The 12,622-nt window shown below is 42.3% G+C and overlaps 3 protein-coding genes across 3 annotated transcripts in view; 2 read left to right on the forward strand and 1 right to left on the reverse strand.

Annotated features, from left to right (window-relative positions):
- The window catches only part of LOC146147877 (elongation factor G, mitochondrial-like), a 48,341-nt gene that overhangs the window by 17,569 nt on the left and 18,150 nt on the right, over positions 1–12,622 (reverse strand). The gene's annotated exons all lie outside the window — the stretch shown is intronic.
- LOC146147879 (uncharacterized) lies at positions 1,337–4,796 on the forward strand. The gene is made up of 6 exons (XM_083387669.1): positions 1,337–1,614; positions 2,245–2,409; positions 2,689–2,854; positions 2,957–3,088; positions 3,628–3,726; positions 4,382–4,796. Exons 2-6 carry the CDS (start codon positions 2,372–2,374, stop codon positions 4,787–4,789), a joined length of 843 nt encoding a protein of 280 aa, XP_083243795.1. The 5' UTR covers positions 1,337–1,614; positions 2,245–2,371; the 3' UTR covers positions 4,790–4,796.
- LOC146147880 (uncharacterized) lies at positions 7,597–12,364 on the forward strand. The gene is made up of 7 exons (XM_083387666.1): positions 7,597–7,774; positions 8,654–8,899; positions 9,534–9,698; positions 9,999–10,164; positions 10,267–10,398; positions 10,939–11,037; positions 11,703–12,364. The coding sequence occupies exons 1-7, from the start codon at positions 7,695–7,697 to the stop codon at positions 12,108–12,110; spliced, it is 1,296 nt and encodes a 431-aa protein (XP_083243792.1). The 5' UTR covers positions 7,597–7,694; the 3' UTR covers positions 12,111–12,364.

Genomic DNA, 12,622 nt, shown 5'->3' on the forward strand with positions numbered 1-12,622 from the left:
AGGCGACTAAAGACAAAAATGAACCTAAAAATTAAATAAATCCTATATCTTGCGAAACTGTTACTTTTATCCGAAATTACAAATTAAACTCGATTATCGTGATTGTAAAATTGCAAACTTCATGATATTTTTGGTACGGACAAAAGGAAACAAGTAGCGTTTTCAAACTGCGACTAGAGGTTTCGCTAATTTACGTTTCAAAGTAGTCGAGGCATTGCTCTTTTCCGAATAGGGCCCAATGACTGAAATAGGAATTGACTCCTTCCGCCAATCAAAGCAGCGAGCAAAACGGTGACGGCGCGACTCTTGCGCAAGGTGGCTGCCATTCGAAAGTGTCGCAAATCTCGCTACCTTTTTGTCGCAGGTTCCTGTAGTTTGTGGACGCATTTAGACTGTGCAAAACACGTCAAGGATGGCCTCGGCTGCGCTGTGTCTAAGTTCGATCGTCTTACTGGCGATTGTCGCCACGGAAGGCAACCACCACGATGGAAGGTAAGGTGTAAGTCGGTCTATTGTTTGGCATGGGTAGAACGAATAAGGGTATTGTTGGCAATGTTTTTCAAACGTTAGTTGAAATGGGTTCAACCGGCTACAATCGGACTACATAAATCGTTCGTTATGTGTTGTAATTCGATAAATAAGATTTTAAAGGCATTCCATAAAAATATTTTTTTTTATTAGTGTCGAAAATTGACAAAACTATTTAGTAATACCGTTAACAGGTGGTCCATCGCGCTGAAACCACTTTGTTAAACACGATTGCAATGTTTTCTTTAAAATTACTTCTCCACGAAAAACAAAATCATGTAAATGGACGTAAACTTATATTTCTTTATTCCTACTCCGCGATATTTAAAATTGGGCAAATTTCAAACATCTCTCGAGTAGCTAATTTACTTGACTCTCAGGGATAATAACATTGTAGGCCCATGTAGGGGTATTTGGGCTCAAAAAAAAACAATGAAAGCTTTCTCCAGCCATGTTCGCAGAAATTGAATCTGCCGATTACTCGTGGTAAAACTTACAGGAGAAAATGATTGACGAGCCCCAGAAAGCTTTGCGGGCAAAAGACGATTAACGTCTGAAGCCATGGGCAAATTTTCACGGAAACCAAATCAACACGATCTTCTCCCAACGTTTTTAGTCGGACTTTTCGTGTTTCGCTCAATACACGGCCGAGCTTTGTCGCTTGCACCGACGTAAATTTTCGAGTTTTGTCAGGCTTTTTTCGGGAGTATGGTATGCGATTGTAACAACAACTATGAACATCCAGTTGGGACCAGCAAAAAACAACAAAAAAGAAATTCAGATAATTAACTGCGAAATGCATTAATATTTATACACACAAGAAGCGTACTTTTCCCGCAGCTACCCGACGTACCTTCTGCCAGGAGTGAAAAGAAGCTACCGGCGCCAATACCAGCCTTCGTATCGCCTTCCTGTGAGATCGCCCTACGGCCGCGTTCAGCGTCATTACCGACCCAGTTCAAGGCCGAAGTACTACTACATTCCACGGCGAACCGTTCAATACAGAAGCAGGCGAATCCCGCAGCCCAGTAACTCGACGTGGAGCGATCCATACGTTCTGCCTCACGAACGCGTCTCCAGACCAAGGTGTATATCCTCACAAAAGTGTTTAATCTATGAAATTTTAAGGGACCGTCAAGGTTTTGTAAAATATAGACAAGTCCGTGACAACAGCAGAGATTTAGAAGTTGGTACTCCTCAAGATTAAATGGTTGAGGTTACTCAAAATTTATTTTGCGGTCCTTTAAATTTTCTTAGAGGTCACCAAAGACAAACCTTCAAAACACTCTGCTCACAATTATAAGATGCAAATAATTTCAGTTGACATGGACGCGAAAACTAAGCTTATTACTCTCCTTTGGGAATTTATGTGAGAAGACAGTTAGCTTTTTTGGAATGCTTGTTTAATTCTCACGTATGACGAGGATAAAGTAAACAAATTTATTTTAGTAAAATTGTGCTCCATCTAACTAAATGCGAAAATATCTTGCGTTGCCATGTTAGCGACACGCAGCAAGAAATAAATACAGCCAAATCCCTGTGAACCTTACAACAGTTAACTCAAGTAATGTAAACGTTATTCACATATTCACGCGGAGTTTCCAAAAAAAACATCAGAGGCTAAAGTGTCCGCGGCAATATTTCCAAATCACATTTTGGCAGCAATATTTCGCAACACTAACCACGCCAAAACTAACGAGTGCGTGTCTTTAACAGCAGAGTAGCGGCAGTGGTGGCGACGAACCCTGACACTGCGGCGTACACACTTCCACGCGATACTCCAGCCTTGCTGCTTCCCAACGTGCAACCGGCGAAGAGCTTTTCTCCACTGTTAAATGGACACATGAGGATCCCGTATCGCCGACCAGTGGTGGACATGGGGTAATAAACTAGCGCAGTGGCGCCCTGGTGTGCCATTTCTAAAGCTCAATGGTGTCGATAGGTAGTTAGGAATGTGATATTTGCTCAGTTGGTAAGCTTTTTGGTGCAACAATTTGTGTGCGATTAGAGACAGTTATATATAAACCTTTTTTTGATGCCCTAATATTATCCGACATTTTGATTTAGTGATGCAACTTGGGCGAAAGAAACAATCCTTAAAAATAGATTGTACTAATTTTTTAACTTGAATCTGAACAACGTTGCTTTCGTTTGATGTAGTTCGATGCCGGGTGCGGCTGGCATGCGTGTTGCGTCATCGCGCGCAAAGGTCTGCCCTTGGAACATGATTCCTGCAAAATCGACTTCCAGCAAAGTACTGGAAGAAGCTTTGCAAATCTCGCAGACGAACGTCTCGTTCGTATTGAAGAACATCAAAGAATCGATGGTGAGACTGTTTGTCCAAGTCTATTTTTTTCTTAGAAAAATTGTCATATAGTTGTAAGCTTTCCTAGGACAATTCTATTAAAGCCTGTACTTCTATTTGAAGCTGAGAAAGTGCCGCCGGTGCACCAGCTTGGGATGCACTCCAGCTTGGCAAGTGGCCATCATGCGCATCACCCTGGCGAGGGCGGACGGCTGTGATTGGATGGACAAGTGCGAGTGTCAGCCAATCGAAAACGTGAGCTGGCGCAGTTGTTTGCATTTGAAATGTAACAGAACTAGGAAGGATTAGCAGGGGCGTCCACAGGTGCATTTCGTGTTCGGCGGTTATGTAAACCGGCGTTTGATGTACATTTTGAGCAGCGAAGGTAAATTTGCTGCGACCGAACGACATCGGTCCCACGACAAACATACGCTTCAGACAGTGGTCTAAAGTCCAATCGTCTAGTTATGATTTCAATGTGAAAAGTACTAAAGGAGGTAATTGTACTGGTTTGCCGCGTTGGGGAATCTTTGCTGCCGGATAAACCAACTATATAAAAATTTAGTATTTTCCAGGAATACTTTCAAATAGAGTTGTAAGTAGAATCGAAGTATAAACCATCGGAAACTTTTAAACTTCGTCTAAGCATGGCAGTACCTTCTGTAATGTTTTCATTTTAACATACTATTGCTTCAGGGTTTAAAATACTTTTGCTTAAAGGTTTATGCTTTTGCTTCAAGAGTTATACCCCGCTTATGTCTTATTACGGTATACCTAATTTTGTTGTTGCACAGGACTGGGAAATTGAATGCAATGTGGAAGGAACGATCTTGCATAACACGATCTCCGTGACCAACTTCACGATAACGTGCGAGGAAACCAACAAGCCTGAGGTGAGACGCGAAGTGAAAAAGGAGTTGATCGACTAGCGTTCGCCATGAGTCATAAACCACCAAATGATTTAGCATACCTCGGCATTTGCAATGGAGGTGTCGAAGTGACGCGCCGCAAATATTTGATAACGAGCCGTCAGTCAATGAAGGGCTAAAGCAGTGGTTCTCAACCTTCGTGCCATTTCTAATGCCCAAGGGTGCCGATAAGTAATTGAGAACCTTCAAGAATCTGATTTTTGCTAAACTCGTTTATTGTGATATTCTTGTGATTTACCTACGGAAAAATCTTGTAGGGGTGCCGCAATCTATTTATTATTTCTGGGGGCTAAAGCAGTGCTTCTTAAAACATTTTTAGTTTTGTTCACCACTAGCATTTATCTCCAGATTTCATTCATCCTTGTCTCATGATATGATAAAACTATTTTGTCTATATATAACAGCACAAAATGAACACCCAGAATATCTGCCCTGCTGGCAAGCTATCACCCATTTTCTCACCCTTAGTCACCCCTGCAAAAATTGTATTCATCCCAGGTTGAACCATTCACCTGATTAAGAAACACTGGGCTTAAGGACAAAGCGTTTTTCAGCAGTAGCAATGGTAAAATCAATTAGAGATAATTAATTACACATTTTCTAATGCCTTATTTCACAGGGATTTGACCCGTGGGCCAAAGAGGGAGGTAAACATGTCCACCACCATCATCCGGATACAACAACGCCCGAGACCACCTTGGTTACCGATGAAGAGCAAACTGAGATGGAGGAAGAAGAAGAAGAAGAGGCTCCGGAACAAGGAGCATCCACCGAAGTCGTTACGACAGAGGCGCCGGAAGTGCCAGCGGAGCCACAGGATCCCGAAAAACCGAAGGATCGGATAAACGGCGATGAGGAGGAAGTGGGAAGCGGATCGGACGTCGGGATTATCCTGATTCCTCCCATCATAGAGATCGCACCTCCAGGTCGCGGGGACTTTAACGGCAAGGAGCCGGAGCCGGATGATGCTCCACCACCGGCTCCTCTTCTCAACGACCTGAAGCAGGATGACCTCATTCGCTTTTAGATCAAGGAGTCCCCTATTGGAAATCATTATAATCGCCAAAACTTTTTGGTCCGCAGTTCCCGGGCGTTCCTATCACCGCCCATGTGTTTTTTTCGCTGCTGGATGTTGCTTTATTTGCTTTTAATCCACATCGCTGTTAAATTAAAATAAAATCGCTGCTTTTCGCGCTAAAAGTCACGCACGCCGTTGTACAAAACTTAATTTTTGTTTAACAACATAACATAATAACTTTGGAAAAGTTTTTAGTTTTTAAATGTATTTTATCTAAAATTTTGAATGGTATTACTTCAGATTTTAAGAGGATCCAAAACATTAAAGAAGGCAGAAAAAAAAACTTTCGTAATACTGCGCGTACTGAAAGAACCAACCAGAAAAACTTGCCAGACGAAGTCACGCCACCGTCTCAATCACTATATGGCGCATAGCAATTTTCAACGATCGTATGACAAGAAACGCGAGCGCGAAAGCACGTCACTCGGCACGCAAGCGATGGAAATACGCAAGAATTTTACGGGAATTAGCGGGGCTTAAACATTTTTCTAACCGTCCGCAGACCAGAGCTATGCCAGGTATGCGTCGCGGCCCCGTGCGACGCGAGCGAAATATTTCCCTCATTCGGGTCGGAGATTGGTCATGGCGAGGTGCGGAGGATTTTTCGGGCTGTTTTCGACAGTTGCTCTCTTGCTGCACGCCGCCGCTTCTGTTCAAGTCGGCGGAAATGCGATCGAAATATGGTGAGGCTTAGTAGAATGACCCGGACGTTATTTAGGGCTGACAGCTTCGAAAGTGATTTTTTAGTTTTCTCTTTAGGAAACTCTCGGTGTACAGGGTGATTTCATGTGTTCGTGCAATACATGTATATCTTGGGCGTGTTGTACATCGCGAAGGCGGACTGCTTACATGTCGCGTACACAGAACATGTGTTTCGCGAAAAAAAAGATGCATGATTGTCTAGCTTTAGCGTTTGCAGTTGGCCGCCTAGAACAGTTATATCCAACCGAAAAAACACGATTCAATAGCGATAAATTTACCATATATAACAACAAGCTAATAAACTATACTACTCTGAAGTCATTTTAATGCTATATAAAAGGGTGTAACTTTGTGGAATCAGAAACCATAGCAGGTTTTTGCTTTTCAGTCAATGTTCCACTGACGCGATATCACCCAAAGGAGGAATATATATATTCGCTTAAACCAGTGATTCTCAAATAAGTGTGCCGGGGGATGTTTTTTAATACACGATTGCAAATTTACTTGTAAAGGGTTAGGGGCATCGGTAAGGTGAAAGGGTTTGCCACATGCCTTCTCTCTGTGAGGAAACAAGATAAAGACAGCGCCCTTTTGCCAAACTGTGAACCCAACAAGGTAAACGGCGTATACATAAATGTCAATTGGATAATTAAAAGCGTCTCTGCCAAGTTCCCAGGGTTTAAGTGGCCTTTTTCTCTCGATCCAAATTTTGCAATATTGTCGATCCGGACAAGGGTTCTATGGGCGATAGCACTCTTTTTAAGTTACTGATTCAGTTGAACATTTTACATCATTTTTGCAGACAGATAACGCGAAAAATTTGAATGCAAGTATATATTCAGGTACAAATCACGTATTTTAAATTTCAGACGAGGTTTATTATCCAGCGGGTTTGGTATACACATTTTCTCGTTTCACTGCAAACCTGTCAACAATCCACTTTTAACTAACACACAGTCATCCCTTTCAAGTAAAGATCATTAATAGTTTTCAACTCATGGCAAGGTCATACGCGCTGCGAACTATCGTCGATTTTATGAAGTGCAACGTTCGACTCCTAGCATCCAACTCACCACTGTAATGCTTTTTTGATGTGTTCATTTTTCTTATTATACTGATATACTGCCATAAAGATATTTCATTTTTTTTGTGTCTTTTTACTTTGCGTCTTGTTGGCCATGTGTGTCATTCCCTGATAAAAGGCTTTCTGAATAGTTAGCCGAAACGTTAGATAAACAAATATATACCAGAAGAACTTATTTTTAGTATATCCCAGCAAGACGCGATACCAGCTAAAATAGCCAGGTATCCTCGCAAGGGCTTCTCAATCAGAAAAAACGGTTTACTCTGCCGAACGTGACAGGAAACATCAGCCGGCTTCGGCCTGGAAAAGGCCGACTTGGCTACAGCATCGGGAAGGTTGACCGCAGTACCTCGCCTCGTTATCTACCGACAGCTGAGCAAAATCGGGCTTCAGAATGCCGCACTAGTTATTCGTTGAGGCAGACTTTCGTCGGGAGTTTGTAGAGAGTGCCTTCCATGAACACTGAACAGTTATCGTTCGGCAGCTCTCAGGAAATGTTGGTAAAAAGGACAGTGGCAAAATAACTTGTATGTGAAGCTTAATACACCGCTTAGATTACAAAGGTTTAAATTGATAATTGTATGTCTGGTAAGTTCAGAAATTACAGTGCACAGGCTTGGAAAATCAATAGATATCGCCTTAACACAAATTAAGCAGGCGACTAAAGACAAAAATGAACCTAAAAATTAAATAAATCCTATATCTTGCGAAACTGTTACTTTTATCCGAAATTACAAATTAAACTCGATTATTGTGATTGTAAAATTGCAAACTTCATGATATTTTTGGTACGGACAAAAGGAAACAAGTAGCGTTTTCAAACTGCGAGTAGAGGTTTCGCTAATTTACGTTCTCAAGTAGTCGAGGAATTGCTCTTTTCCGAATAGGGCCCAATCAGACTGAAATAGGAATTGACTCCTTCCGCCAATCAAAGCAGCGAGCAAAACGGTGACGGCGCGACTCTTGCGCAAGGTGGCTGCCGTTCGAAGGTGTCGCACATCTCGCTACCTTTTTGTCGCAGGTTCCTTTAGTTTGTGGACGCATTTAGACTGTGCAAAAACGTCAAGGATGGCCTCGGCTGCGCTGTGTCTAAGTTCGATCGTCTTACTGGCGATTGTCGCCACGGAAGGCAACCACCACGATCGAAGGTAAGGTGTAAGTCGGTCTATTGTTCGGCATGGGTAGAACGAATAAGGGTATTGTTGGCAATGTTTTTCAAACGTTAGTTGAAATAGGTTCAACCGGCTACAATCGGACTACATAAATCGTTCGTTATGTGTTGTAATTCGATAAATAAGATTTTAAAGGCATTCCATGAAAATATTTTTTTTTATTAGTGTCGAAAATTGACAAAACTATTTAGTAATAACGTTAACAGGTGGTCCATCGCGCTGAAACCCCTTTGTTATCACGATTGCAAAGTTTTCTTTAAAATTACTTCTCCACGAAAAACGAAACCATGTGAATGGACGTAAACTTATATTTCTTTTCTTATTCCTACTCCGCGATATTTAAAATTGGGCAAATTTCAAACATCTCTCGAGTAGCTAATTTACCTGACTCTCAGGGATAATAACATTGTAGGCCCATGTAGCGGTATTTGGGCTCAAAAAGAAACAATGAAAGCTTTCTCCAGCCATGTTCGCAGAAATTAAATCTGCCAATTACTCGTGGTAAAACTTGCAGGAGAAAATGATTGACGAGCCCCAGAAAGCTTTGCGGGCAAAAGACGATTAACGTCTGAAGCCATGGGCAAATTTTCACGGAAACCAAATCAACACGATCATCTCCCAACGTTTTTAGTCGGACTTTTCGTGTTTCGCTCAATACACGGCCGAGCTTTGTCGCTTGCACCGACGTAAATTTTCGAGTTTTGTCAGGCTTTTTTCGGGAGTATGGTATGCGATTGTAACAACAACTATGAACATCCAGTTGGGACCAGCAAAAAACAACAAAAAAGAAATTCAGATAATTAGCTGCGAAATGCATTAATATTTATACACACAAGGAGCGTACTTTTCCCGCAGCTACCCGGCGTACCTTCTGCCAGGAGTAGAAAGAAGCTACCGGCGCCAATACCAGCCTTCGTATCGCCTTCCTGTGAGATCGCCCTACGGCCGTCTTCAGGGTCATTACCGACCCAGTTCAAGGCCGAAGTACTACTACATTCCACGGCGAACCGTTCAATACAGAAGCAGGCGAATCCCGCAGCCCAGTAACTCGGTGTGGAGCGATGCATACGTTCTGCATCACGAACGCGTCTCCAGACCAAGGTGTATATCCTCACAAAAGTGTTTAATCTATGAAATTTTAAGGGACCGTCCAGGTTTTGTAAAATATAGCCTAAGTCCGTGACAACAGCAGAGATTTAGAAGTTGGTACTCCTCAAGATTAAATGGTTGAGATTACTCAAAATTTATTTTGCGGTCCTTTAAATTTTCTTAGAGGTCACCAAAGACAAACCTTCAAAACACTCTGCTCACAATTATAAGATGCAAAGAATTTCAGTTGACATGGACGCGAAAACTAAGCTTTTTATTACTCTCCTTTGGGAATTTATGTGAGAAGACAGTTAGCTTTTTTGGAATGCTTGTTTAATTCTCACGTATGACGAGGATAAAGTAAACAAATTTATTTTAGTAAAATTGTGCTCCATCTAACTAAATGCGAAAATATCTTGCGTTGCCATGTTAGCGACACGCAGCAAGAAATAAATACAGCCAAATCCCTGTGAACCTTACAACAGTTACCTCAAGTAATGTAAACGTTATTCACATATTCACGCGGAGTTTTAAAAAAAAACATCAGAGGCTAAAGTGTCCGCGGCAATATTTCCAAGTCACATTTTGGCAGCAATATTTCGCAACACTAACCACGCCAAAACTAACGAGTGCGTGTCTTTAACAGCAGAGTAGCGGCAGTGGTGGCGACGAACTCTGACACTGCGGCGTACACACTTCCACGCGATACTCCAGCCTTGCTGCTTCCCAACGTGCAACCGGCGAAGAGCTTTTCTCCACTGTTGAATGGACACATGAGGATCCCGTATCGCCAACCAGTCGTGGACATGGGGTAATAAACTAGCGCAGTGGTTCTCAACCGGGTTGCCGCGGCGCCCTGGTGTGCCATTTCTAAAGCTCAAGGGTGTCGATAGGTAGTTAGGAATGTGATATTTGCTCAGTTGGTAAGCTTTTTGGTGCAACAATTTGTGTGCGATTAGAGACAGTTATATATAAACCTTTTTTTGATGCCCTAATATTATCCGACATTTTGATTTAGTGATGCAACTTGGGCGAAAGAAACAATCCTTAAAAATAGATTGTACTAATTTTTTAAGTTGAATCTGAACAACGTTGCTTTCGTTTGATGTAGTTCGATGCCGGGTGCGGCTGGCATGCGTGTTGCGTCATCGCGCGCAAAGGTCTGCCCGTGGAACATGATTCCTGCAAAATCGACTTCCAGCAAAGTACTGGAAGAAGCTTTGCAAATCTCGCAGACGAACGTCTCGTTCGTATTGAAGAACATCAAAGAATCGATGGTGAGACTGTTTGTCCAAGTCTATTTTTTTCTTAGAAAAATTGTCATATAGTTGTAAGCTTGCCTAGGACAATTCTATTAAAGCCTGTACTTCTATTTGAAGCTGAGAAAGTGCCGCTGGTGCACCAGCTTGGGATGCACTCCAGCTTGGCAAGTGGCCATCATGCGCATCACCCTGGCGAGGGCGGACGGCTGTGATTGGATGGACAAGTGCGAGTGTCAGCCAATCGAAAACGTGAGCTGGCGCAGTTGTTTGCATTTGAAATGTAACAGAACTAGGAAGGATTAGCAGGGGCGTCCACAGGTGCATTTCGTGTTCGGCGGTTATGTAAACCGGCGATTAACATCAGATAACGAAAGTCAGGGGTAAATTTGCTGCGACCGAACGACATCGGTCCCACGACAAACATACGCTTCAGACAGTGGTCTAAAGTCCAATCGTCTAGTTATGATTTCAATGTGAAAAGTACTAAAGGAGGTAATTGTACTGGTTTGCCGCGTTGGGGAATCTTTGCTGCCGGATAAACCAACTATATAAAAATTTAGTATTTTCCAGGAATACTTTCAAATAGAGTTGTAAGTAGAATCGAAGTATAAACCATCGGAAACTTTTAAACTTCGTCTAAGCATGGCAGTACCTTCTGTAATGTTTTCATTTTAACATACTATTGCTTCAGGGTTTAAAATACTTTTGCTTAAAGGTTTATGCTTTTGCTTCAAGAGTTATACGCCGCTTATGTCTTATTACGGTATTCCTAATTTTGTTGTTGCACAGGACTGGGAAATTGAATGCAATGTGGAAGGAACGATCTTGCATAACACGACCTCCGTGACCAACTTCATGATAACGTGCGAGGAAACCAACAAGCCTGAGGTGAGACGCGAAGTGAAAAAGGAGTTGATCGACTAGCGTTCGCCATGAGTCATAAACCACCAAATGATTTAGCATACCTCGGCATTTGCAATAGAGGTGTCGAAGTGACGCGCCGCAAATATTTGATAACGAGCCGTCAGTCAATGAAGGGCTAAAGCAGTGGTTCTCAACCTTCGTGCCATTTCTAATGCCCAAGGGTGCCGATAAGTAATTGAGAACCTTCAAGAATCTGATTTTTGCTAAACTCGTTTATTGTGATATTCTTGTGATTTACCTACGGAAAAATCTTGTAGGGGTGCCGCAATCTATTTATTATTTCTGGGGGCTAAAGCAGTGCTTCTTAAAACATTTTTAGTTTTGTTCACCACTAGCATTTATCTCCAGATTTCATTCATCCTTGTCTCATGATATGATAAAACTATTTTGTCTATATATAACAGCACAAAATGAACACCCGGAATATCTGCTCTGCTTGCAAGCTATCACCCATTTTCTCACCCTTAGTCACCCCTGCAAAAATTTTATTCATCCCAGGTTGAACCATTCACCTGATTAAGAAACACTGGGCTAAAGGACCAATGTAAACAAAGCGTTTTTCAGCAGTAGCAATGGTAAAATCAATTAGAGATAATTAATTACACATTTTCTAATGCCTTATTTCACAGGGATTTGACCCGTGGGCCAAAGAGGGAGGTAAACATGTCCACCACCATCATCCGGATACAACAACGCCCGAGACCACCTTGGTTACCGATGAAGAGCAAACTGAGATGGAGGAAGAAGAAGAAGAAGAGGCTCCGGAACAAAGAGCATCCACCGAAGTCGTTACGACGGAGGCGCCGGAAGTGCCAGCGGAGCCACAGGATCCCGAAAAACCGAAGGATCGAATAAACGGCGATGAGGAGGAAGTGGGAAGCGGATCGGACGTCGGGATTATCCTGATTCCTCCCATCATAGAGATCGCACCTTCAGGTCGCGGGGACTTTAACGGCAAGGAGCCGGAGCCCGATGATGCTCCACCACCGGCTCCTCTTCTCAACGACCTGAAGCAGGATGACCTCCTTCGCTTTTAGATCAAGGAGTCGGCTTCTAATGCCACGACCCTCGATAAATATGGACTTTGTACAGAACCTAAATTCCCGAAACGCATGAAGTACCTTTTACCCCTATTGGAAATCATTATAATCGCCAAAACTTTTCGGTCCGCAGTTCCCGGGCGTTCCTATCACCGCCCATGTGTTTTTTTGCTGGATGTTGCTTTATTTGCTTTTAATCCACATCGCTGTTAAATTAAAATAAAATCGCTGCTTTTCGCGCTAAAAGTCACGCACGCGTTGTCCAAAACTTAATTTTTGTTTAACAACATAACATAATAACTTTGGAAAAGTTTTTAGTTTTTAAATGTATTTTATCTAAAATTTTGAATGGTATTACTTCAGATTTTAAGAGGATCCAAAACATTAAAGAAGGCAGAAAAAAAACTTTCGTAATACTGCGCGTGCTGAAAGAAGCAACCAGAAAAACTTGCCAGACGAAGTCACGCCACCGTCTCAATCACTATATGGCGCATAGCAATTTTCAACGA

The sequence above is a fragment of the Ascidiella aspersa genome, chromosome 4 (assembly GCF_963924565.1).
Source record: "Ascidiella aspersa chromosome 4, kaAscAspe10.2, whole genome shotgun sequence".
NCBI lineage: Eukaryota > Metazoa > Chordata > Ascidiacea > Phlebobranchia > Ascidiidae > Ascidiella > Ascidiella aspersa.

Coding starts and splice junctions, on each gene's coding strand:
- LOC146147879 (XM_083387669.1), top strand. CDS start 2,372: ATGAGGATCCCGTATCGCCGACCAGTGGTGGACATGGG. Junction 2,855..2,956: donor AGAACATCAAAGAATCGATG/GTGAGACTGTTT, acceptor TTCTATTTGAAG/CTGAGAAAGTGCCGCCGGTG. Junction 3,727..4,381: donor AGGAAACCAACAAGCCTGAG/GTGAGACGCGAA, acceptor CTTATTTCACAG/GGATTTGACCCGTGGGCCAA.
- LOC146147880 (XM_083387666.1), top strand. CDS start 7,695: ATGGCCTCGGCTGCGCTGTGTCTAAGTTCGATCGTCTTACTGGCGATT. Junction 7,775..8,653: donor GGCAACCACCACGATCGAAG/GTAAGGTGTAAG, acceptor CTTTTCCCGCAG/CTACCCGGCGTACCTTCTGC. Junction 8,900..9,533: donor GAACGCGTCTCCAGACCAAG/GTGTATATCCTC, acceptor TGTCTTTAACAG/CAGAGTAGCGGCAGTGGTGG.